Here is a 26,224-nt window from a genome sequence, read left to right on the forward strand (position 1 = left end):
AGCAAAACATGGGCAGGTCCTTAATTATTATTTTTTTAAATCAATTTCACTGGTAGCCTACTGTATGAAGAATTAGTGGGTATAATATTTCACAGATCACTATTTTGCCATACTCACTTACATAAATGAACTAGTGGCCTGCACCCACTAGTAAAACAATTCTATCTGATTTTTGGATTGACTTTGGATAAATTCTTGTACTACAAGGTAATTCAGTCAAGAGCAGTGAGTGATTTACTTTCATTTTCATACATTAAAGACTCTGACAGCAGAGCTAGTAAATTAGGCGCGGTCCCTTTAAGAGACAAACGCATCCATTATGATGATACACATCCGATTTTTTTTTTGCAAATCTTTACTTTCACTTAAGACATAACCACATATTTATTCGAACACACTTTCCAACACGGGTATTTCGACATATTTTGTATGTATTTGTTGTCGGTACAAAAGCAAGAAGACTTTGAGACGCGTCTCTGCTTGCTCCCTGAACACCAGAACACCGCGCTGCTGAATTGAGCTCTTTTGCTTTTCGCTCTTTTTTCTGTTCATTTAAACTGCGATTTGAATTTGTTCGTTCAGGTCCAGGAGGAAGTGAACGTCCTGAACGGCAGCTCTGTTCAGTGTTGCTGTCCCTGTCCGCGATACGCGCGGCTCTCTCTCGTGCACACGCGCCATCAGCTGCTCAGTTGTTTCCCGCAGCGCGGGGCTGAAGCGAGAGCTCACTGTGACGTTCCGCCTGATGATTCAGTTAGAAACCAGCTAAGACCAGCGTGACAGTGGCCAAAACTACTTTAAAACCATTTAACATATTATTCAAATTGTTTTGTGCCGTTTCGCTGCAGTGTTTTAATGTGAAAGGCTGTAAATGTGTACTTCAAGTGTTCAGAGAAATACATGGCGAGTTCGCTGTGATGTTCAGCCTGATGATTCAGTTAGAAACCAGCTAAGACCAGCGTGACAGTGGCCAAAACTACTTTAAAACCATTTAATATATTATTGTAATTGTTTTGTGCCGTTTCGCTGCAGTGTTTTAATGTGAAAGGCTGTAAATTCTCTGTGGACTTCAAGTGTTCAGAGAAATACATTGCCAGCTCGCGAGCAGTTGGCTGCCGCGAATATATAATGTTATTACTTTAAACAGTTCAGAAACATCTGAATTTAGCTCTTGGTGTGTTCTAAGGTGTGGATTGCGTGCAATCGCGTTTTTAAAAGGTCATAAATAAGAATGAATTCGCTCCTTGTGAGCTCCGTGTAGACAGCCTGGGCTGAGCAGCAGTATTTTTAACCAGTTTAAAAGTGAAACGAAACCCGACTCCGCCCCCTAAATGTCATTGCAACTGTAGGGGCGCAATTTTTCTTTTTTTTTTTTACATTTAAAAATTAATAACAAAAAAACTTTAAGTCTGATCACTCTGAAAAGATATAGCACACACCACCCCTCTATCCCGCAGGTGTCTGCCGAGTTTGGGGCTTGTGGCTTTAAAGCCCTAGGAGGAGTAGCGTTCAGAATTTTTTTTCTCAGAAGAATAATAATAAAAACTAGAATTAAAAGTTAGTGAACTAACTTTGATGTTGGCTTGGCCATCTTGGCCATGGGGCAAAAGAGCCACAGTACTTGTGTGCCCAACATTCTTGAGTTGCCCCGCTGCAAAAAAATAAAATAATAATACCATAAAATACCAATGTGTCCCTGAGCAAGACACTTAACCTCTAGTTGCTCCAGAGGCGTGCGACCTCTGACATATATAACAATTGTAAGTCGCTTTGGATAAAAGCGTCAGCTAAATGAATAAATGTAAGTGTAATGTAAATAAAAAAATACACCTGCAACAGTCTTTTTCCATGGTCCATTGCTGTTTTCTTTTTTAATAAAAAGCCTAAGCTATGATAACAGCTAAGACAGGGTTGTCTAGCTGAATGCAAAAAAAGTCATGCAAAAACCATAATCTCCTAAATACCATTCAATTTAATCTTATTTTAATAGTACTGACAACATATTTTAAGTTATCACACATTACTGAAAAATTTAAGAAGGGACACTATTTATAGTATACTTAGGCGTGTCAAGAGCTAAACAAAAAGTACTGTTTCATTACAAAATACTGTAACTTTTATAAACTTTATACTATCACCACAAAATGTTTATTAATATTTATTATAAAATAAATATTTCATAAAACTGAAACTTAAATATATTATTTCTATAGGCTATACAAAACAGAAAAGAAAAAAGACTAAATAATAAGGCTGAATAAGCTGATCTATAGCATGTTAAATGGTGGTTGCCTGTCTATGAATGGCAGCCTACAGCCCTCTAAGCTCACAGAAGTGGTTTGACCCAAGTCCTCAGCAGCCAATGACATTGACCTCTTCAAACTGATTTTTAAGGTTTACTTCACGTGTATTTAACACGTGAAATACACGTTAAATACCCGCTGATTTTTCACATATATTTGACCCTCTTGGCCTTCCATACACATTAGACGTGAAAAAAACGACATTGCGTTGTTTTGATATGGATTACTTTATCACAGAATATTTGTTCGGCAGCACTTGTTTGGTTTAAAAGTAAACATGTCAAGCTTTCTATAGATATATCTCTCATGTCTCTTCGTTGTGTATTCATGGAGTTACAGTTCATTTTAATGACGTGTTTGTAAATGAAGATCAGCGCAGACCAAGGCTGCGACCAAGGGAGCGAATTTATTCTTATTTAAGACCTTTTCAAATTAAATTATATCGGCGATTGCACGCAATCTACCCATTAGAACACACCAAGAGCTAAATTCAGATGTTTCTGAACTGTTTAAAGTAATAACATGTTTTAAAAAGGTCTTAAAGAAGAATAAATTCGCTCGTTGTGAGCTCCATTTAGACAATGACTGAGCTGACCAGCCGTGATTCTTGTCTCGTCCTTTTTACTGCTCTCTGCCCAGAAATAAATTATTAATGAGCCCTAACACCTGTACTAATCAAATAAGTACTAAATAACTCTCACTGCAACAACGTTTTATCAAAATATTCGTCAAATATCGAAGCTTGAGTCTTTAAACTTTCAATTGATGCACAGTTTGTCTAGATAAAGTAGCCTAGTGTGCTGTGAAAGTGAAACAATAATAAACTGGGGCCGTCGGCGATGTTTGACAGTAAAGGGGTTTTAATATTCAATCCAGCATTAATACTACCCATTTTCAATTTATTTTTCAACAGTTTATGTTCGCCAAGCTATTATGAATTTTGAAGTAATCGTATACTTGATTTGACCGATCTACCGACCACTGTCCTCTGAAGCTGGAGAGATGGATGTTATTTTCACCTAAGACAAAAAAAAAATCACACAAGCACTCATTTTGATCTCTATAATATATTCTTATAATTGTTTTGTGTTGATTCGCTGCACTGTTTTAATTTAAAAGGCTGTCGTGACTTTTTTTCCTTCCAGTATTCATAAACTGTATTACGCTGTCATATGGGCTGCTGATGAAGTGCTCATTTCTCTCGTCTTTCTCTCGGATCTTTGGCCTGAGACATAATGTATTAATGAGATCAGATCGGGTAATAATAACATATGTTGGTTTAGCTTGTCAGTGTGTTGCTGTCCCTGTCCGCGATACGCGCGGCTCTCTCTCGGCTCTCTCTCGTGCACACGCGCCATCAGCTGCTCAGTTCAGTTCCCCGCAGCGCTGGGCTGAAGCCAACTTGATGTGTTGAATGCTCGGAGCACGTTATAAAACGTATTCTTAAAATACACATTTCTGTTTTAATAAATGGTCATATTAAATCATAGCATAACACATAAGTAGGTATAAAAATAATCAGTGATGCCTGCGACCCTTTTGGTCTCAGTGTAGCTCCCTGCTTTACCATGTTATGCAACGCTGAGCAATCGCTGCGACGTTCAGACTGACAGAGAAATCTCACAAGCACATATAAACACTCATTTTCATGTGTGTAATATATTCTTCTAATTGTTTTGTGCCGTTTCGCTGCAGTGTTTTAATGTGAAAGGCTGTAAATGTGGACTTCAAGTGTTCAGAGAAATACATCGCCAGCTCGCGAGCAGTTGGCTGCCGCGAATATATCATGTTATTACTTTAAACAGTTCAGAAACATCTCAATTTAGCTCTTGGTGTGTTCTAACGCGTGGATTGCGTGCAATAGCGTTTTTAAAATGTCTTAAATAGGAATGAATTCGCTTGTTGTCGGCTCCGTGTAGACAGCCTGAGCTGAGCAGCAGCGATTCTTCTCTCGTCTGACTGCTCCTCCCATAAATCTCATTGCAACTGTAGGGGCGCAATTTTTCTCAGACAATTTTTACATTTAAAAATTAATTAAAAAAAAACTTGTAGTCTGATCACTCTGAAAAGATATAGCACACACCACCCCTCTATCCCGCAGGTGTCTGCCGAGTTTGGGGCTTGTGGCTTTAAAGCCCTAGGAGGAGTAGCGTTCAGAATTTTTTTTCTCAGAAGAATAATAATAAAAAAAATAATAAAAATAAGTTTAAATAGCATAACAGTATGTTGGCTTGTTGCCAAGCCAACATAATAAAAATAAGTTTAAATAGCATAACAGTATGTTGGCTTGTTGCCAAGCCAACATAATAAAAATAAGTTTAAATAGCATAACAGTATGTTGGCTTGTTGCCAAGCCAACATAATAATATGTAATAATAATACAATCATGTCCTGTTTTCTTACAGACCTCTCTGGAGACAAAAGTCCGCTGATTTCTTCAATGAAAACAGAAAAACAGTATATAAAGCGTTTCGCCATGGATGTGTGTGAAGATTTGAGTAGCCAGAGCAATATTTGGCAATTTGGTAAGTTGAGCGGTCACTAAAATTGGCCTAAATTTAAGATTTATGTATGCTTGTCATGTGGAGGGTAAGGAGGAACTCACTTGCAGACAGGAATGCACAAACACAGGTTTTATTCTCAACAATAAGGGGAAAACAAAACCCACGAGGGGGAAAACAATGACTAGGGCAGATACTAAATAACTTAACAAGACTGGGTAGAAACGATAAACAAAGACTCAGAACACAAGAACACTATCTACAAATAAACAATAACAGGTCTCACAACGTCTTCTTCCAAGAGCAACACAGAGTAACAATATTTCACAGGAACATGTAGAAACGCATATCACAATGTGGAACAATAACAATGAACCAACAAAAGACAGAGCACACTAGGGGATCTAAATAGGAGAACTAATCTAGACACGACAGGTGGCACAGATAAGGCAATCACGACAACTAGGATAACAAGGGGGGCGGGGCAAGGGAACGAGACAACACAAGCACATGGCCCAAAGACAAGGCCATGTGCTTGTACACAAAACACGGGTCTGTCATGATCCTGCCTCAAGACTATAGGAAAGTCAGGACATGAAGGCAGAATCATGACAATGCTATTTGAATTGCAAAAAAATTTTAATCCATTTGGATTACACAATAAACTTAAGTGATACATTTTTTTGTCAGTCATACATAAATGTAACAAGTCAAATTGTATTTAAATTAATACCAATAAATAGTAGCCATGGTTTATATATTTATCAGCATTTAATCGTTTGCTTTCCATACGCACAATAAGCGGTAATGAAACAATCAAGTCAAGAAGTCTACAGCCAAAATGGTTCTTGATAACCTGCAAATTGTTTTAAGAAAATGTGTAACTGTTTTACAGATGCTGGGATAAGTATTTGTAAATGCATGGCTGAGTGGATCTGGGGAAGGAAATATAACTTCCTCCACAACTTGAGAGGTGAGAACAGACCTGCTAAAAACTTGCAATTCAACGAGTATAAGAAACTAATTTCTCGCTGTGATCGATTAGATGAAGCAGTGAACTCCACTCTTCTGAAAAGTGAAACAAGAGACTATATAGACGCAGGAGTGTTGCTGAACTCACCCTACTTCTCAGTGCTGAGAGAAGACCGAGACATTGACCTCATCATTTCCCTGGACTTCAGTGAAGGAGATCCTTTCATGGTAAATATCTCATCTAGCTTTTAGAAGGGTGGTACTTTATATCTTTAAACAAAAAAAGAGTAATTCACTCTGATAATTCTGTTCAAAAGATTTTAATGAAGCCTTTCTCTCATTAATTTCTATTGCAGACAGTAAGAGATGCTGCTGAGACTTGCAAGAAACTAAAGATCCCTTTTCCTGAAGTCAAAGTTCCCAGTGATGAAGGAAAGAAACCAAAGGACTTCTATGTGTTCAAAGGCCAAAACTCTCCAACCGTGATCCACATCCCTCTGTTTAATACGGTCAACTGTGGAGGCAAGTTCAGATCTTTACAGCTGTCCTGATTAAACCTGAAATATCACTGAAATGAATTGTTCTGATTTAAGTGTTTTACTGTTTGTTTAGATAAAGTTGAGGACTGGAGGAAAAAATATCGCACCTTTCAAGGTTCTTACAGCGCTGAGATGATCGCTGATCTTATGGACGTCGCTGGAAAAAACATCTCAAACAACAGAGAGAAACTCAAGGAGCAGATTCGGGCGGTCATTGAAGAAAAAGATTGGGACTGAATATAAAATAAAAATCATTTCACAGAAAATAGTGTTGAATTTTTTTTATTTATTTTTTATTAATCATTAATTAAATCAGCATTATTTCTGCTAAATGTGATATGTGTGGCAGTATAAGAGTATCATGTTTGCATTTTATTTAATATGTTCAAAACGTTCCATAATGCTTGACTTTCATTAAGTATTAAAGAGTTGATTAAAAATCAAATCAATCATAACACAGGCTGAATTATGATTTCTGATAAAAAAAAAAAAAAGATGACAAAACCCATTACAATCAGTGATGTTGTCAACACTGGATGCGGCGTGACATTAAAAATCCCAGACAGTAAACTCATGCTTCCTTCTGTTTATGAAAGTACTGACACAAAGTTTAAATTATTTTTATAAAACAGCTGTTTCTGAACTACATTTTAAGGCAGAATTTATTATTATTACTTTTTTATTTGTGAAACCTTACTACATATATGGAATAACCGTTTTATAAAAGCAATAATGCCCCGTGAAGCCATGGTTTACAGTGAATTTATAACAGCTTGTTCCCAACAATGCCCCTTAGCTGTTACAAATTCACTGTAAACCACAGCTTCTTCAATTAAATTCAATTCAAGTTTATTTGTATAGCGCTTTTTACAATACAAATCGATATAAAGCAACTTTACAGAAAATTATGTTTCTACAATATTTAGTAGTAGCTTATAAGTCGTGACTTTCAGTTTGTGCACTTTTGACAGGATTTTTAGAAAAATTAATACAAGACGTAGTCAGCCAGACGATGAACATTATTAATATTATTAATTAATAATTATTATATGATGCAGTCACACTTGTAGCAATATTTTTTTAGTTCTGTTTGTTGATTCAGGGATAGCATCATCTGAGGTCCTCTGATGGTCAGCATCATCTCTTCTCAGGTGTTCTGAATCCAGACTGGAGCTTGTGTAAATCCTAGTTATCACGGGATGTAAATACATACATATTAAAAATAAAAAATAAATAAAAACATAGAAAGAAAATAGAGACATCATTAGCATAGCTGCTGATCCAACAAAGTAAAATTAGTTTAACCCAAGCTAATGAATAAGAATGCACATTTGATCAGATGCAAGTGCAGTCACAATTTAAAGAGCCAGTAAGATGAAAATTCTAAGCTTCCTATCACTGTTTATAAGTCCTGTACATTAGGTTTAAATCCATCCAAGGTTAAAAAAACATTGTCATTTTGTCAAAATATCATTTTAAAATTACTTCAATTCTCAGAGATCCCCAAACGGTTCGCGCGAAGCTGTTCAAAAGATTCAGTTTCCTTAAAGCAAACGAAGCAAACAGTAAAATAAAAAACTTGAACAGTCTCGCTGCTTTTTCTTCTGTGTGGGTGTATTCAAGCCGCGCGCTTCAGTTTGAATCTGAATAGCGCGTTCAGCGCGGGGGCGTGGTCACATTAGATATAGTGAAGGGAGACGTGAAAAACGGACATTGCGTTGTTTTCATATGGATTACTTTATCACAGAATATCTGTTCTCGGCAGCACTTGTTTAGTTTTAAAGTAAACATGTCAAGCTTTTTATAGATATCTCTCTCATGTCTCTTCGTTGAGTATTCACAGAGTTACACTTCATTTTAATGTCGTGTTTGTACATGACGATCAGCACAAACAAAGGCAGCAGACAGCACACATACTGATAAGACGCTCGGGAGAAAACAGACACATAACTTCATAATCATACTTCGCGTTGTGATTCGGAGATGCTCGTTGTTCTAAATAAAGTTGGTAATGAACCATCTTTTATGGCCAAACGCTTTGAAAATCCCGCTGTACTCACCGAGATTAGAAAAGCATTCATCAGTGAAATGTTGTGAACACAACAAAAGGGATTTGTTGTACTGCTCTGGTATTGTGGTGAAAATGAATTTTAGCCATTGGTTCTTCTGATCTTCATTCTTTGGCAGTGAAAATAAAACAAACGGTCTCCTCGACATGATGCTCTCACACCAAACAGAGCGTCTGTGTGTGGGGGTGGGGCAGGTCAGAGTTCCGTTTCTCCCAACAGGGTAGGCGGAGATTATTATGTAAAATGTTCCTAGTGACGTACATAGAGATGGGCAAAAGATTTGAAATCTATAACGACTCGTTTCAGCGATTCAGAGTCGACTCCTTACTTTAGAAGCCAATAACTTTATAAATCGTGTACTTTTTGGTTTAATTATTTGCACATTGTTTACACAGATGGACAGCTACATCATACACTGTAATACAGGTAATTTTTGATTTCCCATCTGTGTGGCTCTTTAAGATACATAATTCAAATGCTTGGCGAAAGAGATGCTTTTTAATCTAGATTTAAACAGAGACAGTGTGTCTGAACCCCAAACATTATCAGGAAGGCTATTCCAGAGTTTGGGAGCCAAATGTGAGAAAGCTCTACCTCCTTTGCTATCCTAGGAACTACCAAAAGTCCAGTGTTTTGTGACCTTAGGGAGCGTGATGGATTGTAACGTGGTAGAAGGCTACACTGTAAAACTGAACAGTGAATTTAATCAAATCAATTTAGTAAATTGCACTCAAATAATAATGAAAGTTCATTGGACTTAGTTTAAATAAGTTCTGTAAACTCTAAATTGTTGTAGTAAGGTGAACTTAAAATTATTGCATTTTCAAGTTCCCAGCATGCTTTGCATCAGAAAACAAGGAAAATAAATGTAGAAATTAAGTGTTATTTTGTGTGTTTTTACACAAGATAAACATAGAGGGACTTAAGTTAGTACTTAAATGTTGTGTCATGTCAGAACTTACAAAGGTTTCTATTATGTTGTTTTTGTAGTGTTACCGTTGTGGTGAAGAGTAGAGCCTGTGGTTAGGTTGAGGATGGACAACAATAGACTATATTTGAGGGTATTTCCCACATTATATGAGTTGAAAAATAGAGAAAATTTTGAGTGAAGTACTCTCTAATTATAAGTTGAGAAGTATCAATATTTATAAGATAACTGAGATAATTTAAGGCAACTGGAAATGTAATTTTAAATTTAATGTAATTTTTAAACTGAAGAGTTCTTTGAACTTATTATGGTTTACAGTGTATGGTAACAGACACTTAAAAAGATATTTTTTATTGAACTAAAAATATTAAGTTCATTTGACTTAACATTTTCGATGTAATCTGTTTCAGCTATTTTTTTGAGTTAAGTGAACTTGTCGGGTTTTACAGTGTAGTTAGGTATGCAGGAGCTAAACCAATTAAGGCCTTATAGGTAATTAATGATAATTTGTAAATGATACGGAACTTAATAGGTAGCCAGTGCAGAGACTGTAAAATTGGGGTAATGTGATCATATTTTCTTGACATGGTAAGGACTCTAGCTGCTGCATTTTGGACTACCTGTAGCTTGTTTATTGAAGAAGCAGGACAACCACGTAGAAGTGCATTACAGTAGTCCAGTCTAGAGGTCATAAATGCATGAACTAGCTTTTCTGCATCAGAAACAGATAACATGTTTCATAGCTTGGCAATGTTTCTAAGATGGAAGAATGCAGTTTTTGTAATCCATGGTCCGGGGCAGGCGGATTAATCAGAGAATGAAATACAGGCTTTATTTTAGATACATGAAAGGTGGGATGAATTCTCCTGTACGCTGGAGGAAGTTTAAGGTGGACTGACACTGGACTAATGATCTTGGTGGCAGTGAACGGGCCAATAAATTTGGGAGCAAGCTTATTAGAGACGGAACGGAGAGGAATGTTCTTGGTAGAAAGCCACACTTTTTGACCCACGACGTATTCTGGAGGCCTAGACTGGTGGCATTAGGCTTTAGCCTTGGCGCCCCCCACTTGAAGTAGAGTCTCACGGGCTCTAGTCCAAGTGCGGTGACACCTCTGGACAAAGGCGTGAATGGAGGGGACCGCGACTTCGGATTCCAGACTGGGAAAAATTGGTGGCTGGTCTCCTACACTACACTCAAACGGAGATAGGCCCGTAGCTGAAATTGGTAATGTATTGTGGGCGTACTCCACCATTGACAGTTGTTGGCTCCAGGAGGAAGGATTCTTGGAGACCAAACATTGCAACACCCTTTCCAAATCTTGGTTGGCTCTCTCGGTTTGACCATTGCTTTGGGGATGAAACCGAGGACAGACTTACAGTCACTCCCAGTAATCTACAGAATTCACGCCAAAATTTGGACACAAATTGGGGTCCCCTGTCGGAGACCACATCTGTTGGGAGGCCATGTAAATGAAAGACGTGATCTACAATGGTCAACGCTGTCTCCTTGGCTAAGGGTAATTTGGGCAAGGGAATAAAGTGGGCCGCCTTCGAGAACCGGTCCACCACGGTCAAAACTACCGTGTTGCCCTGGGAGGGCGGGAGGGCGGTAATAAAATCTAGTGCGATATGGAACCAGGGTCTCAAAGGGACCGGCAGCGGTTGAAGTAACCCATCAGGGGGTTGATTGGAAGACTTGCCAGTGGCACAAACTGAGCAAGCCAAAACAAAACTGTGAATGTAACGAGCCATAAGTGGCCACCAGATTCATTGCTTGACCAAAAATGTGGTACGGTTAACTCCTGGATGACAAGCCACATTAGAGCAATGCCCCCACTGAATGACATTGGACCGTAATCCCTCTGGCACAAATAAACGATTCGGTGGGCACCCGGGTGGAGGCGTTACCCCTTCTAAGGCCATCTTGACTTTCGATTCGACCTCCCATGTGAGTGTGGAGACCACTAATGTCTCAGGTAAAATACACTCGGGAGTAGGTGGGCCTTTGGAACGGTAAAAAATGCGCGACAAAGAATCGGGTTTGATGTTCTTTATTTTGTCTGAACAAAAGTGCCCACCAAGCCTGCCTGGAGTTCAACCTTTTGGCAGTACTAATGTATTCTAAATTCTTGTGGTCAGTCAATACTATAAAAGGAACCCCCGAGCCTTCTAACCAGTGGCGCCATTCCTCCAATGCCATCTTGACTGCCAACAACTCTCGGTTACCAATATCATAATTGTGTTTGGCAGGGGATAAACGATATGAAAAAAACGTGTCGACCTCTACCACAAACTGACGTGATGGATCAGGGGTGATTAGGATAGGGGCTGAAATGAAGCAGCCCTTCAGTTTGGCAAACACAGCCTCAGCTGTGTCTGACCACCTGAACGTAGTTTTGGGGGAGGTCAAGGCGGTCAGAGGTGCGGCTAGTTGACTGAAGTTGCGAATAAAATGCCGATAGAAGTTGGCGAACCCCAGAAACCTCTGTAGGGCCTTACGGGAATCTGGACTTGGCCACTCTACCACAGCCTTAACTTTCACGGGATCCATGCGTATTCCCTCAGTCGACAAGATATACCCAAGAAACGGAACAGACTGCATGAAAAGCGCATTTCTCCGCCTTGACAAAAAGCCCATTCTCTAGCAACCTCTGAAGCACTCGTTGAACGTGCTGCACGTGTTCCTGGAGAGAAGAGGAAAAAATCAATATGTCGTCTAAGTAGACATATATGAATTGATCGATCATATCTCGCAGCATGTCGTTGATGAATGCCTGGAAGACCGCTGGGGAGTTGGACAGCCCAAAGGGCATGACCAAGTATTCAAAGTGCCCCCTGGGGGTGTTAAAAGCGATCTTCCATTCATCCCCCTCCCTGATACGGACCAAATGATAAGCATTACGTAAGTCCAATTTCGTGAAGATCGACACTCCCTGCAACCTCTTGAAGGCTGAAGACATCAACGGCAAAGGGTAAGTATTCTTTACCGTGATGTTGTTCAGTCCCCGGTAATCAATACAAGGTCGCAGCGACCCGTCTTTCTTCCCCACAAAAAAGAACCCCGCCACCGCAGGAGAAGAGGAAGGGCGGATGAACTAGAGAATCAAAAATATATTTCTCCATAGCCTCCCTTTTTGGGGATCTATGGCACAGTCATAGGGACGATGCGGAGGGAGAGAAGCAGCACGAGATTTACTGAACACTTCCTTCAGGTGGAGGTACTCCGCGGGCACGTTAGACAAATCCACTGCTTCCTCCTGAAACACAGACATAGAAACAGATGGACAAGCATACACTAGACAAGACTCATGACACTTGTTACTCCAGGCCAGGATGGAATGCAATTGCCAGTCTATTTTGGGGTTGTGACGGGGGAGCCAGGGATGACCAAGTACTATGGTTGCAAGAGGAGAGTCAAGGATGTAGAATGAAATTATTTCTGAGTGGTTTCCTGATGTGATAAGGGGTAATGTTTTCAGTGATGTGTGAGATGGCCAGCAGACTGTCCATTGAGGGAGTGAACCATGATCTGGTGAGTGAGGGGTCTGAGGGGAATTTGAAGTCTGCGTGCGAGTGCATAGTCCATGAAATTACCTTCAGCCCCGGAGTCCAGAAGTGCTTGACAGTCGTGAAGTCATGCTGACCATCTTAGTCTTACCGGGAGGAGCGTAGATGATGATGAGGTCTTCTTGGCGGAGATCCCACCCGATAGTAGCCTCATACTTACTACCGGGCTTGGCCTTTTACCGGACAGATGTAGGCATGATGACCTGTCCCACTGCAGTAGAGGCACAGACCCAGGGACCTCCGCCTCTCTTTCTCCTCCTGGGAAAGCTGAGCTCGCCCTACCTGCATGGGCTCGTGATGGTAGGAGGGGCTGGCTGCGTCCCCGCCGCTGACTGGGATATCCGTATGGGGTCTCGGTGTGGGATTGGGTAGGTTACGTCGTTCTACTTGTGTCAGTCGTGCATCTACCCTCAGTGCCAGCTCAATGAGTCCATTGAGTGAGGTCGAAAGGTCCGGGGCTTAGTTCTTAATCTGGACGCGGTCAGCCAGCCCATGCAGGAACATGTCCCACTGCGCCTCTTCATTCCATTGACACTCCACCGCCAGGGTGCGGAACTCGATAGAGAAATCTGAAACTGATCTATCTCCTTGACGTAATTCGGCTAGCTTCCTAGCAGCCTCTCTCCCGGCTAGGCCCGATCAAAGACCCACTTCATCTCGGCGGAGAGTATCTGGAACGAGGCGCAGCAAGGATCTTGATTCTCCCACACTGCCATTCCCCATAATGCCGCCCTCCCAGTGAGCAGTGTCAACATGAACGCCACCTTGGCTTGTTCATTGGAGAAGGCCCTGGGTTGAAGAGAGAAGTGCATATAGCATCGTGTTAAGAAAGCTCTACAGAAATTTGGCTCACCAGAGTAGGTTTCCGGAATAGGAAGGCATAGTTCCGGCTGGGAGGGGGTCTCCGATGGTGTGGGAGGAACGGGCAGTGTGAGTGGCGCTGTGGGGGCTCGCAGAAGCTGTAATTGCTGGGTGAGCTCGGACACCTGCACCACCAAAACCTGAACAGCGCAACCAGTGTCATTAAGATTCCATTCCTGGGAGTCAATCCTTCGAGCACTGGTGCTGAGGAACTCTTCCAATGACGATTGGTTACTCGCTGCTTCCATGGGTGATCAGATCGTTCTGTCATGATCGCATTAAGGACAGGAAGCAAGTTGCAAGTAAATGATGCTTTATTAGAGAAGTATAGCCAGGCTGGGTTGATGGTGGGTGACGCAGGGACCTCGATGGCAGCACAGACTGGTGAGGAGGTGATTGAGTGCGCAGGTGGGTGATAGTGAGGGATCCGTGAGATGACTGGTAATCTAACAATCACCGAACAGGAACAAGACACAATGAGTAGCTGAGCAGATGGAACACAGACAAGAATCACGGAGGACCTCAAACAATGATCAGACAAACAAGAGACGAAAGACAGGGCATTAAGTAGGCTGGTGGAATGAGCTGCAGTAGGTAACACCCACATGAAACAATCAACATGACGTAACATGAAACGAGGAGGAAACGGTGCATTCATGAACCGTGACACCATCACTCTCCCTAAGGTCACAAAACGCAAAACACATAACACAAAAATTCCACTAAAGGATGTTCAGCTTTTTCACATTTGGCTCCCAAACTCAGGAATAGCCTTCCTGATAATGTTTGGGGTTCAGGCACACACACTCTCTCTGTTTAAATTTAGATTAAAGACACATCTCTTCGGCCAAGCATTCAAATAATGCATCTCTTAAATTGTGGCTGCAGTTGTATCTGATCAAATGCACATTCTTCAAATCAAATCTCATATGATCGTGGTTGTATCTCTCTGTTAGTTTTATTGGATCTTAGTGCTGCGTTTGACACAATTGACCACAACATTCTTTTGCATAGACTTGAACACTTTGTTGGCATTAATGGAAGTGCATTAGCATGGTTTAAATCGTACTTATATGACCGCCATCAGTTCGTAGCAGTGAATGAAGATGTATCATATCGATCACAAGTGCAGTATGGAGTACCTCAAGGCTCAGTACTGGGGCCGCTACTCTTCATGCTTTATATGTTACCCTTGGGAGATATCATCAGGAAACGCAGGCTTTCACTGTTATGCTGATGATACTCAGCTCTATATTTCTTCGCGGCCGGTGAAACACAACAATTTGAAAAACTAATGGAATGCATAGTCGATATAAAAAACTGGATGACGAGTAATTTCTTACTGCTAAATTCTGAAAAATCAGAGGTGTTAATTATAGGACCTAAAAACTCTGCATGTAATAACCTAGAACAATGTCTAAGACTTGATGGCTGCTCTGTCATTTTATCGTCATCAGTTAGTAACCTAGGTGTGCTATTTGATCGCAATCTTTCCTTAGAAAGCCACGTTTCTAGCATTTGTAAAACTGCATTTTTCCATCTCAAAAATATATCTAAATTACGCTCTATGCTCTCAATGTCAAATGCAGGAATGTTAATCCATGCATTTATGACCTCAAGGTTAGATTATTGTAATGCTTTATTGGGTGGTTTTTCTGCACGCTTAGTAAACAAACTACAGCTAGTCCAAAATGCAGCAGCAAGAGTTCTTACTAGAACCAGGAAGTATGACCATATTAGCCCGGTCCTGTCAACACTGTACTGGCTCCCTATCAAACATCGTATAGATTTTAAAATATTGCTTATTACATATAAAACCCTAAATGGTTTAGCACCCCAGTATTTGAATGAGCTCCTTTTACATTATAATCCTCTACGTCCACGACGTTCTCAAAAGTCAGGCAATTTGATAATACCTAGAATATCAAAATCAACTGCAGGCTGCAGATCCTTTTCCTATTTGGCGCCTAAACTCTGGAATAACCTACCTAACATTGTTCGGGAGGCAGACACACTCTTGCAGTTTAAATCTTGATTAAAGTCCCATCTCTTTAACCTGGCTTACACATAACATACTAATATGCTTCTAATATCCAAATCCGTTAAAGGATGTTTAGGCTGCATTAATTAGGTAAACTGGAACCAGGAACACTTCCAATACCACCCGATGTACTTGCTACATCATTAGAAGAATGGCATCTACGCTAATATTAGTCTGTTTCTCTCTTATTCCGAGGTCACTGTAGCCACCAGATCCAGTCTGTATCCAGATCAGAGGGTCACTGCAGTCACCCGGATCCAGTACGTATCCAGACCAGATGGTGGATCAATCAATCAATCACCTTTATTTTATATAGTGCTTTAAACAAAATACATTGTGTCAAAGCACTGAACAACATTAATTTGGAAAACAGTGTGTCAATAATGCAAAATGATAGTTAAAGGCAGTTCATCATTGAATTCAGTTATGTCATGTCAACTCTGTTCAGTTTAAATAGTGTCTGTGCATTTATTTGCAATCAAGTCAATGATATCGCTGTAGATGAAGTGACCCCAACTAAGCAAGCCAGAGGCGACAGAGGCAAGGAACCGAAACTCCATCGGTGACAGAATGGAGAAAAAAACCTTGGGAGAAACCAGGCTCAGTTGGGGGGCCAGTTCTCCTCTGACCAGATGAAACCAGTAGTTCAATTCCAGGCTGCAGCAAAGTCAGATTGTGCAGAAGAATCATCTGTTTCCTGTGGTCTTGTCCTGGTGGTCCTCTGAGACAAGGTATTTACAGGGGATCTGTATCTGGGGCTCTAGTTGTCCTGGTCTCCGCTGTCTTTCAGGGCAGTAGAGGTCCTTTCTAGGTCCTGATCCACCATCATGTCTGGATACGTACTGGAAAGGGTGAATGCAGTGACCCTCTGGTCTGGATACAGACTGGATACAGATCAGCACCTAGAAAGCACCTCTACATCCCTGAAAGACAGCGGAGACCAGGATAACTAGTCAATCAATCAATCACCTTTATTTATATAGTGCTTTAAACAAAATACATTGCGCCAAAGCACTGAACAACATTCATTTGGAAAACAGTGTCTCAATAATGCAAAATGATAGTTAAAGGCAGTTCATCATTGAATTCAGTTATGTCATCTCTGTTCAGTTGAAATAGTGTCTGTTTTAATTTGCAATCAAGTCAATGATATCGCTGTAGATGAAGTGACCCCAACTAAGCAAGCCAGAGGCGACAGCGGCAAGGAACCGAAACTCCATCGGTGACAGAATGGAGAAAAAAACCTTGGGAGAAACCAGGCTCAGTTGGGGGGCCAGTTCTCCTCTGACCAGACGGAACCAGTAGTTCAATTCCAGGCTGCAGCAAAGTCAGATTGTGCAGAAGAATCATCTGTTTCCTGTGGTCTTGTCCTGGTGCTCCTCTGAGACAAGGTCTTTACAGGGGATCTGTATCTGGGGCTCTAGTTGTCCTGGTCTCCGCTGTCTTTCAGGGCAGTAGAGGTCCTTTCTAGGTGCTGATCCACCATCTGGTCTGGATACGTACTGGATCCGGGTGACTGCAGTGACCCTCTGATCTGGACACAGACTGGATCTGGTGGCCACGGTGACCTCGGAACAAGAGAGAAACAGACAAATATTAGCGTAGATGCCATTCTTCTAATGATGTAGAAAGTACGGTGTTATGTGAAGTGTTCCGGTTCCAGTTTACCTAATTAATGCAGCCTAAAAATCCTTTAACGGATTTGGATATTAAAAGCATATTAGTATGTTATGTGTATGCCAGGTTAAAGAGATGGGTCTTTAATCTAGATTTAAACTGCAAGAGTGTGTCTGCCTCCCGAACAATGTTAGGTAGGTTATTCCAGAGTTTAGGCGCCAAATAGGAAAAGGATCTGCCGCCCGCAGTTGATTTTGATATTCTAGGTATTATCAAATTGCCTGAGTTTTGAGAACGTAGCGGATGTAGAGGAGTATAATGTAAAAGGAGCTCATTCAAATACTGAGGTGCTAAACCATTCAGGGCTTTATAAGTAATAAGCAATATTTTAAAATCTATACGATGTTTGATAGGGAGCCAGTGCAGTGTGGACAGGACCGGGCTAATATGGTCATACTTCCTGGTTCTAGTAAGAACTCTTGCTGCTGCATTTTGGACTAGCTGTAGTTTGTTTACCAAGCGTGCAGAACAACCACCCAATAAAGCATTACAATAGTCTAACCTTGAAGTCATAAATGCATGGATTAACATTTCTGCATTTGACATTGAGAGCATAGGCCGTAATTTAGATATATTTTTGAGATGGAAAAATGCAGTTTTACAAATGCTAGAAACGTGGCTTTCTAAGGAAAGATTGCGATCAAGTAGCACACCTAGGTTCCTAACTGATGACGAAGAATTGACAGAGCAACCATCAAGTCTTAGACAGTGTTCTAGGTTATTACAAGTAGAGTTTTTAGGCCCTATGATTAACACCTCTGTTTTTTCTGAATTTAGCAGTAAGAAATTACTCGTCATCCAATTTTTTATATCGACTATGCATTCCATTAGTTTTTCAAATTGGTGTGTTTCACCGGGCCGCGAAGAAATATAGAGCTGCGTATCATCAGCATAACAGTGAAAGCTAACACCATGTTTCCTGATGATATCTCCCAAGGGTAACATATAAAGCGTGAAGAGTAGCGGCCCTAGAACTGAGCCTTGAGGTACTCCATACTGCACTTGTGATCGATATGATACATCTTCATTCACTGCTACGAACTGATGGCGGTCATATAAGTACGATTTAAACCATGCTAATGCACTTCCACTGATGCCAACAAAGTGTTCAAGTCTATGCAAAAGAATGTTGTGGTCAATTGTGTCAAAAGCAGCACTAAGATCCAATAAAACTAATAGAGAGATACACCCACGATCAGATGATAAGAGCAGATCATTTGTAACTCTAAGGAGAGCAGTTTCAGTACTATGATACGGTCTAAATCCTGACTGGAAATCCTCACATATACCATTTTTTCTCTAAGAAGGAATATAATTGTGAGGATACCACCTTTTCTAGTATCTTGGACAGAAAAGGGAGATTCGAGATTGGTCTATAATTAACTAGTTCTCTGGGGTCAAGTTGTGGCTTTTTTATGAGAGGCTTAATAACAGCCAGTTTGAAGGTTTTGGGGACATATCCTAATGACAATGAGGAATTAATAATAGTCAGAAGAGGACCTATGACTTCTGGAAGCATCTCTTTTAAGAGCTTAGATGGTATAGGGTCTAACATACATGTTGTAAGTTTAGATGATTTAACAAGTTTATACAATTCTTCCTCTCCTATAGTAGAGAATGAGTGGAACTGTTCCTCAGGGGGTCTATAGTGCACTGTCTGATGCGAAACTGTAGCTGACGGCTGAATGGTTGCAATTTTATCTCTAATAGTATCGATTTTAGAAGTAAAGTAGTTCATAAAGTCATTACTGCTGTGGTGTTGGGAAATGTCAACACTTGTTGAGGCTTTATTTTTCGTTAATTTAGCCACTGTATTGAATAAATACCTGGGGTTATGTTTGTTTTCTTCTAAAAGAGAAGAAAAGTAATCAGATCTAGCAGTTTTTAATGCTTTTCTGTAGGATATGCTACTTTCCCGCCAAGCAATACGAAATACCTCTAGTTTTGTTTTCCTCCAGCTGCGCTCCATTTTTCGGGCTGCTCTCTTTAGGGTGCGAGTATGCTCAACTAGTGCGCCAGATACAGAACCCCTGTAAAGACCTTGTCTCAGACGACAACCAGGACAAGAACACAAGAAACAGATGATTCTTATGTACAGTCTGACTTTGCTGCAGCCTGGAATTGAACTGCTTGTTTCGTCTGGTCAGAGGAGAACTGGCCCCCAAACTGAGCCTGGTTTCTCCCAAGGTTTTTTCTGTCACTTTCGGGTCCTTGCTGCCATCGCCTCTGGCTTGCTTAGTTGGGGTCACTTCATCTGCAGCGATATCATTGACTTGATTGCAAATAAATGCACAGGCACTATTTAAACTGAACAGAGATAACATCACTGAATTCAATGATGAACTGCCTTTAATTTTGCATTATTGACACACTGTTTTCCTAATGAATGTTGTTCAGTTGCTTTGACGCAATGTATTTTGTTTAAAGCGCTATATAAATAAAGGTGACTTGACTTGACTTGACATTATTTTCTTTAGCTTGGGTTAAACTAATTAATTTTACTTTGTTGGAACAGCAGCAACGCTAATGATGTCTTTATTTGTTTCTCTGTTTTGCCACTGTATTTACATCCCGTGGTAATTAGGATTTACACAAGCTCCAGTCTGGATCCAGAACACCTGAGAAGAGATGATGCTGACCCTCAGAGGCCCCCAGATGATGCTAACCCTGAATCAACATACTGAATTAACAAATAATGCTACTTACTATGCAATCACATTATAATTGCTGTTGATAGTGTTCATCGTCTGGTTGACTATGTCTTGTATAATTTTTTTTCAGAAAATTCCTGTCATTTGCACATAAACTGATCACTGTGATTACTATAATAATTACGTAGTATGTACATGAGGAACAGGACTGTAAAATAAAGTGCTACCAATTTCTCTGTTAAACACGAAATTCCTTTTCACAGATTGATTTAGAATTAGGGATCAGAAGCTAAATAGAAGATGGGGCAAAAAATGCCACCAAAATGATTAAAAACGCCCCAAAATTCAAGATATACAGGCAAAAGTAATGACTTTTTTACCACTGAGTTTAATTACTGAATGAATCATCGATTTGAACAAATCAGTTGAAAGAATGATTTAATGCACAATTCATAAAGTGAATCCCGTTTTTTGCTCCCGAATGAAGTTTTGTACAGCAGTTTTGAACAAATCCTCTATGATTAAATATAATTTAAATATAAATATATTTTTAAAAATATATTTAAATCATTGATATAATAACATTACATTGCATTCATTGTTTTTTCAATTGTAAAGGCTGTGTAAATGCATTTATGAGTATTTTACAGTCTGTTAAGTAGACTAAGACTAAAGAAAGTAAGAAAGAAAAAACCCTAAATAGAAAGTCCAAAACTGACATTTGTAACAATGAAATTGAAATGACACAAGCTGCTTGACAAATTAATGTAAAAAAAAGAAAGAAGAAAAAAAAGAGAGAGAATTTATTCAATTTGTTTGGTGATTTAATAATACATTTATTAATTTAAAGATTTTTTTTGTGTGTGTTATTAACAATTATTTATTTAAATATTTAATTATTTATTTAATTGAGCAGTTTGGTCCTCCACCTCAATGGAAAATTTAATTTCTGACACTGATTAGGGCTTAAAATAACGTGGATGTCAATCTATCAAAATAAGCAATCACAAGTGATGATTTTGCAACATGTAAATCTTTTTCATCCAAAATATTGATCATTTTGAGCGTACTACTGTTACTATGTTCACTTAAAATTTTAATGTTATCATGAATATTATTATTCTTTGGTAAGCTAATGTGCATGTAATTTTACAAAACACATGCAAATAGAAAAAGCACCAACAAATCAAGAAAACATCTTCATCAGTTTGACAGCAGATGCTGCAAATGCTCACAATGCAAACAAATAAATAACTTAATTTGTAGTACATTTCTTTGTTTGGTTGTGTTGTGAGCATTTGCAGTATGTGTGTTGTCAAGTTGCTGAAGTTTTTTTTTTTTTTTTTAATTTGCATGTGTTTTTCTATTTGTGTTTTGATCTCCCTCGGCCACCATATTTCTCCCTGCAGTGACAAGATCTTTCTATCAACAAGTTCATCCAGATCAACCTGTTGCCTGCCGCTCAAACTTATTAAAGGTGAGGTGCAGCACCTCCCTCCCCAACACACCCACATACAAATCTGTGCTGGTGTTGTTGCTGAAGACTCACGATCCGCAGGAACTGTGAGTATGTTTTAAAACTTTATGCATAGATAAGGTATCTTCAGCAATAGAAGAGCAGTTAATGTTTTGATGTCATTATACTTGGCAGGGGACAACAGTAGCATGAATGAATCCAACATTTGTCATTAATAAGCTTTAAAATAACTATGACCCGCACATGACCAAAACTGAATAAATAAACAAATCATGGTGAAAAATGATTTGAGGGATTCATATTTCAGTGTGACAAATGTTTCCATTATCTAATGTTATATTTGAAAGTAATCTCAAATCATAGTGTAAAAAAATAAAATAAAATTCAGATCATCAAGCTTTTAACTTTTAAAGGGGACATCAGATGCCCATTTTCCACAAGTTGGTATGATTCTTTAGGGTCTTCATGAAATGTCTGTTACATACTTTGGACAAAATTCCTCAATTATTGTGTAAAACAATTATCTTTTTCCATAGACCAAAACAGATCCAGTCCCAGAGAGCCATTTTGGTGCGTGTCTCTTTAAATGCTATCAAGCTACTGCTCACCCCACCCCTTTCTTCTATGGGGTATTTTGACACACGACAGTGAATACCTTCTTACATGCGTCATTACCAGGTGTTTCCCAATAACATTGTCTCTTTGTGTACTATGAAGACTCTAACGGTATACGTACCTTAACCATAGGTATTCCTTTTCTAGGAGTGTTCCCCGAACTATACTTAAGCAGGTCGCTTAAGGCAGCGGTTTTCAAACTTTTTGGAGCCTTAGACCCCTTACAGGAAAGAAGATTTTCAAAGGACCCCCTCATAATTAAAACAGTGTTTTAAGCTAAAGTTTAATGGTGGGTGTAATGAACATAATATGATTGTTTTATTGGTGCAAATGGTCCCCATTGTATATGTACTTTTTAATACAGCATAATATAAATAAATTTACCATATTTCCAGGAAAGTTGCACAAGGTCAGAAAAAAAACACACAAGTTGCATCAGTAAATAAGTTGCATTTTAATGTTACTTTTAGAAATAATTAAATACTGATAAATAAAGTGAATTATTTTGCGAACCACCTAGCTTTGGGTCACGGACCCCAGTTTGAAAAACCCTGGCTTAAGGTATACCTTCTTACATGCGTCATTACCAGGTGCTGTCCATGTATGAGGGTTCAATGATATCTAAAAGATTAACATGCCTAGGGTTATATTTGTTAAAGTGTATATAAGATAGCAAGTGTAAATTAAATTTGCATGCACAAGAGAAGATTCGTAAAGGTGTAAAGTGTGTTTCAAAAGTAAGAAAAATGACATTTGCAGCCTTTGCTTGTTTTAGTAATTGTAATTTATATGTAGACCAACTGTCACGATTTCGGTAGGGTCTGAGGCTTTGTTTTCCTGGAGCACATGTTCTTTTGTTTTGACGGCTTGCCATGTGCTCCGCTCTCATCGCTCTGTTTTCTCCACCCTCTTGTTATCCCTGTTGGCATGTTCTCTCTCACCTGCACCCTGTCTGGTTCTGATTATCTTCCCTTTATCATGCCCTTGTGTTTGCTTTCTCATACCAGTCCATAAGCATTGTTAGAAGCTCTGATCTTCTAGTTGCCAGTCGTGTCTCTGACCCAAGCCTTGTTTGTTTCTTTTTTCCAGTCTAGTTGTTCCTGTTTTTGTCTTCTCTTTTTATTCGCCTGCTCTTCTAGGACTCTGGGGTGCTCTCCGAATTGTCTCTCGCTGTTTGTAAGCCTGGGTCTTCTAGTCATTTGACTCCACACTCCACCCTCAGACTCAGCACCATCTCTGAAATTCAGCAATGACTATCCACTGCTGGCGCATTGCCTCCCTTCACCGCTGGTCCGGCAGATGCAGGTTCGATCTCGACACTGATCTTGCTGACTGAGTGCTGGCAGTTTCGCTATCCAGCTGATTAGTCTACAGAGTTTTTTGTTGATAAACTCTGACATTTATTCACCTGCAGTTGGATCCCAGTCTCGTTTCTGACAGTACGGACTGACCAACTGATGGATCCAGTGGGTGAGGTGTTTGTTTGATCGGCTATCGGTCATGAAGGCGGTCTCCTTGGCCACCATGCCAGCCAGCTCTTGTCCACTGCTCAGGCCAAAATGTCACAAATTTCAAGACGTTCTGTCATCCATTGCTTCAATGGTTTCCCGGATTCTCTATCAGTGCGAGCCCGAGCCACACGCAACAACCCTACTTTGAATGATAGAGATCCAAATTCATGTCAGGCATTTTTATCACAATGTCAAGTCAAGTCACCTTTATTCATATAGTGCTTTGAACAAAAAAGATTGCGTCAAAGCAACTGAACAACATTAATTAGGAAAACAGTGTTTCAATAATGCAAAATAACATTTAAAGGCAGTTCATCGTTGAATTCAATGATGTCATCATCTCAGTTAAATTTAAATAGTATCTGTGCAATCATTTGCAATCTTGTCAATGATATTGCTGTAAATGAAGTGACCCCAACTAAGCAAGCCAGAGGCGACAGCGGCAAGGAACCAAAACTCCATCTGACAGAATGGAGAAGAAACCTTGGGAGAAACCAGGCTCATTTGGGGGGCCAGTTCTCTTCTGACCAGACGAAACCAGCAGTTCAATTCCAGGTTGCACCAAAGTCAGATTGCCAGAAGAATCATCTGTATCCTGTGGTCTTGTCCCGGTGGTCGTCTGAGACAAGGTCTTTACAGTGGATCTGTATATGGGGCTCTAGTTGTCCTGGTCTCCGCTGTCTTTCAGGGCTGTAGAGGTCCTTTCTAGGTGCTGATCCACCATCTGGTCTGGATGCGTACTGGATCCGGGTGGCTGCAGTGACTCTCTGACTTGGATACAGACTGGATCTGGTGGCTACAGTGGCCTCGGAATAAGAGAGAAACAGACTAATAATAGCGTAGATGCATTCTTCTAATGATGTAGCAAGTACATCGGGTGTTATGGGAAGTGTTCCCGGTTCCGGTTTACCTAATTAATGCAGCCTGAAAATCCTTTAGCGGATTTGGATATTAGAAGCATATAAGTGTGTTATGTGTAAGCCAGGTTAAAGAGATAGTTTTTTAATCTAGATTTAAACTGCAAGAGTGTGTCTGCCTCCCGAACAATGTGCGCTGGTGTTCAAACTGCAACCATGCTGATACGCTACAGAGTGCTTAAAGGTTGCTTACGTCATCACTCTGCTGTCTGGAAAGGCTTGCGAGTGGGAGATGGCCATTTGGGATGCAAGAGCCTGCTTCTGCAAAAATTTTGAGGAATTTAGCTGTGAAATGACTAGGATTTTTGATCACTCTGTTACCCCGGGGTCATCTATTTTCCCTGTCAAGTCCTGAACAAGAGAAGATGGACAGATACATTCAAGAATCCCTAAAAGCCGGTCTCATTTGCCACTTGTCTTCCCCTGCTGGTGCTGGGTTTCTTGGGTCATCTGCCTTTGAGGTCTTCACTAAGACCTTCACTAAGTTAGACAGCAACGCCTATAATCTGCTGGAGAACAAGATTTACATCAAGGCGGATAAGTGCAAGTTCCAAGCCAAGTTGATCTCCATTCCAGATCGCGAATGGCAATTAATTGTTGAGGTGGACATGTATGAGGTTGGGGTAGATGCAGTTTTGTCCCAGCGTTCCTCTAAGGATGGGAAGATGCACCCCATGCATATTTCTCCCATCGCCTAAATCCGCCCAATACTCTATCCTGCCAGTTTGAGTGATCGGGAGAGGAGACCCCTGCCGAGGCCATACTCCCTGAGGGAGTGGTGGTAGGGGTTCTCTCCTGGGACGTAAAGTGGCAGGTGGAGGAGGCCAGATGAAAGGAGGAAGTGCCAGTTGAGTGTCCTGGGGGTCGGTTGTTTGTGCCGGCAGCACTGTGCCCTGAGGTCTTTCAGTGGGGTCATGAGCCTAGGGTTGCCTGCCATCCAGAAGTCAGGAGGTCACTGGCTGCCATCCACCAGTGATTTTGGTGGCCCTCTATTGGCCAGGACGTCAGGCAGTTTGTATTGGCTTGCTACATTTGTGCCCATGACAAGGTCTCAAACTGTCCCTCCATTGGTCTACTCAAACCCCTGTCCATCCCCTCTCATCCCTGGTCAGATATTGGCCTAGATTTTGTCTCTGGCTTACCCCTTTCAAGAGGTTACACTGTTATTCTCATAGTAGTGGATCGCTTCTCTAAGTCTGTTCATTTTGTGGCCCTAACCAAACACCCCTCTGCCAAGGAGACAGGAATTTTGTTGACAGATCGGGGCCTCTATGAGTCTGTCATCAGGATTTCATTCTCAGATCAATGGACAGTGTGAGCGAGTCAATCAGGATCTCGAGTGAGTTCTCCACTTCCTGGCATCCCGCAATCCTGCCTCTTGGAGCCATCAGCTCACTTGGACTGAGTATTCCCATAATACTCTTTCAGTAGCATCAACAGGTATCAGACCAAAGCAGCGTCTGATTGTCACCTGATTTCAGTGCACTGCTATGTCTGTGGTCAGAAGGTATGGCAGTCTACCAAAGACCCGCCTCGCAAGGCCATCTCTCGCATATTGGTGCCTAGGGTTCATACCAGATCACCAAGGTCCTTAAT

At 40.4% G+C, this 26,224-nt stretch overlaps 1 protein-coding gene across 1 annotated transcript in view; it reads left to right on the forward strand.

Annotated features, from left to right (window-relative positions):
* Window positions 1–6,570, forward strand: part of LOC113070146 (cytosolic phospholipase A2 gamma-like) — a 50,330-nt gene extending 43,760 nt beyond the window's left edge. The window contains exon 14 of the mRNA XM_026243357.1: window positions 6,386–6,570. Within this exon, the coding sequence (XP_026099142.1) occupies window positions 6,386–6,549 (164 nt within the window). The 3' untranslated portion in view covers window positions 6,550–6,570. The remainder of the gene's footprint in view (window positions 1–6,385) is intronic.
* Window positions 6,571–26,224: the final 19,654 nt, after the last annotated feature.

Source organism: Carassius auratus, unplaced genomic scaffold (genome assembly GCF_003368295.1).
Source record: "Carassius auratus strain Wakin unplaced genomic scaffold, ASM336829v1 scaf_tig00003102, whole genome shotgun sequence".
Taxonomy (NCBI): domain Eukaryota; kingdom Metazoa; phylum Chordata; class Actinopteri; order Cypriniformes; family Cyprinidae; genus Carassius; species Carassius auratus.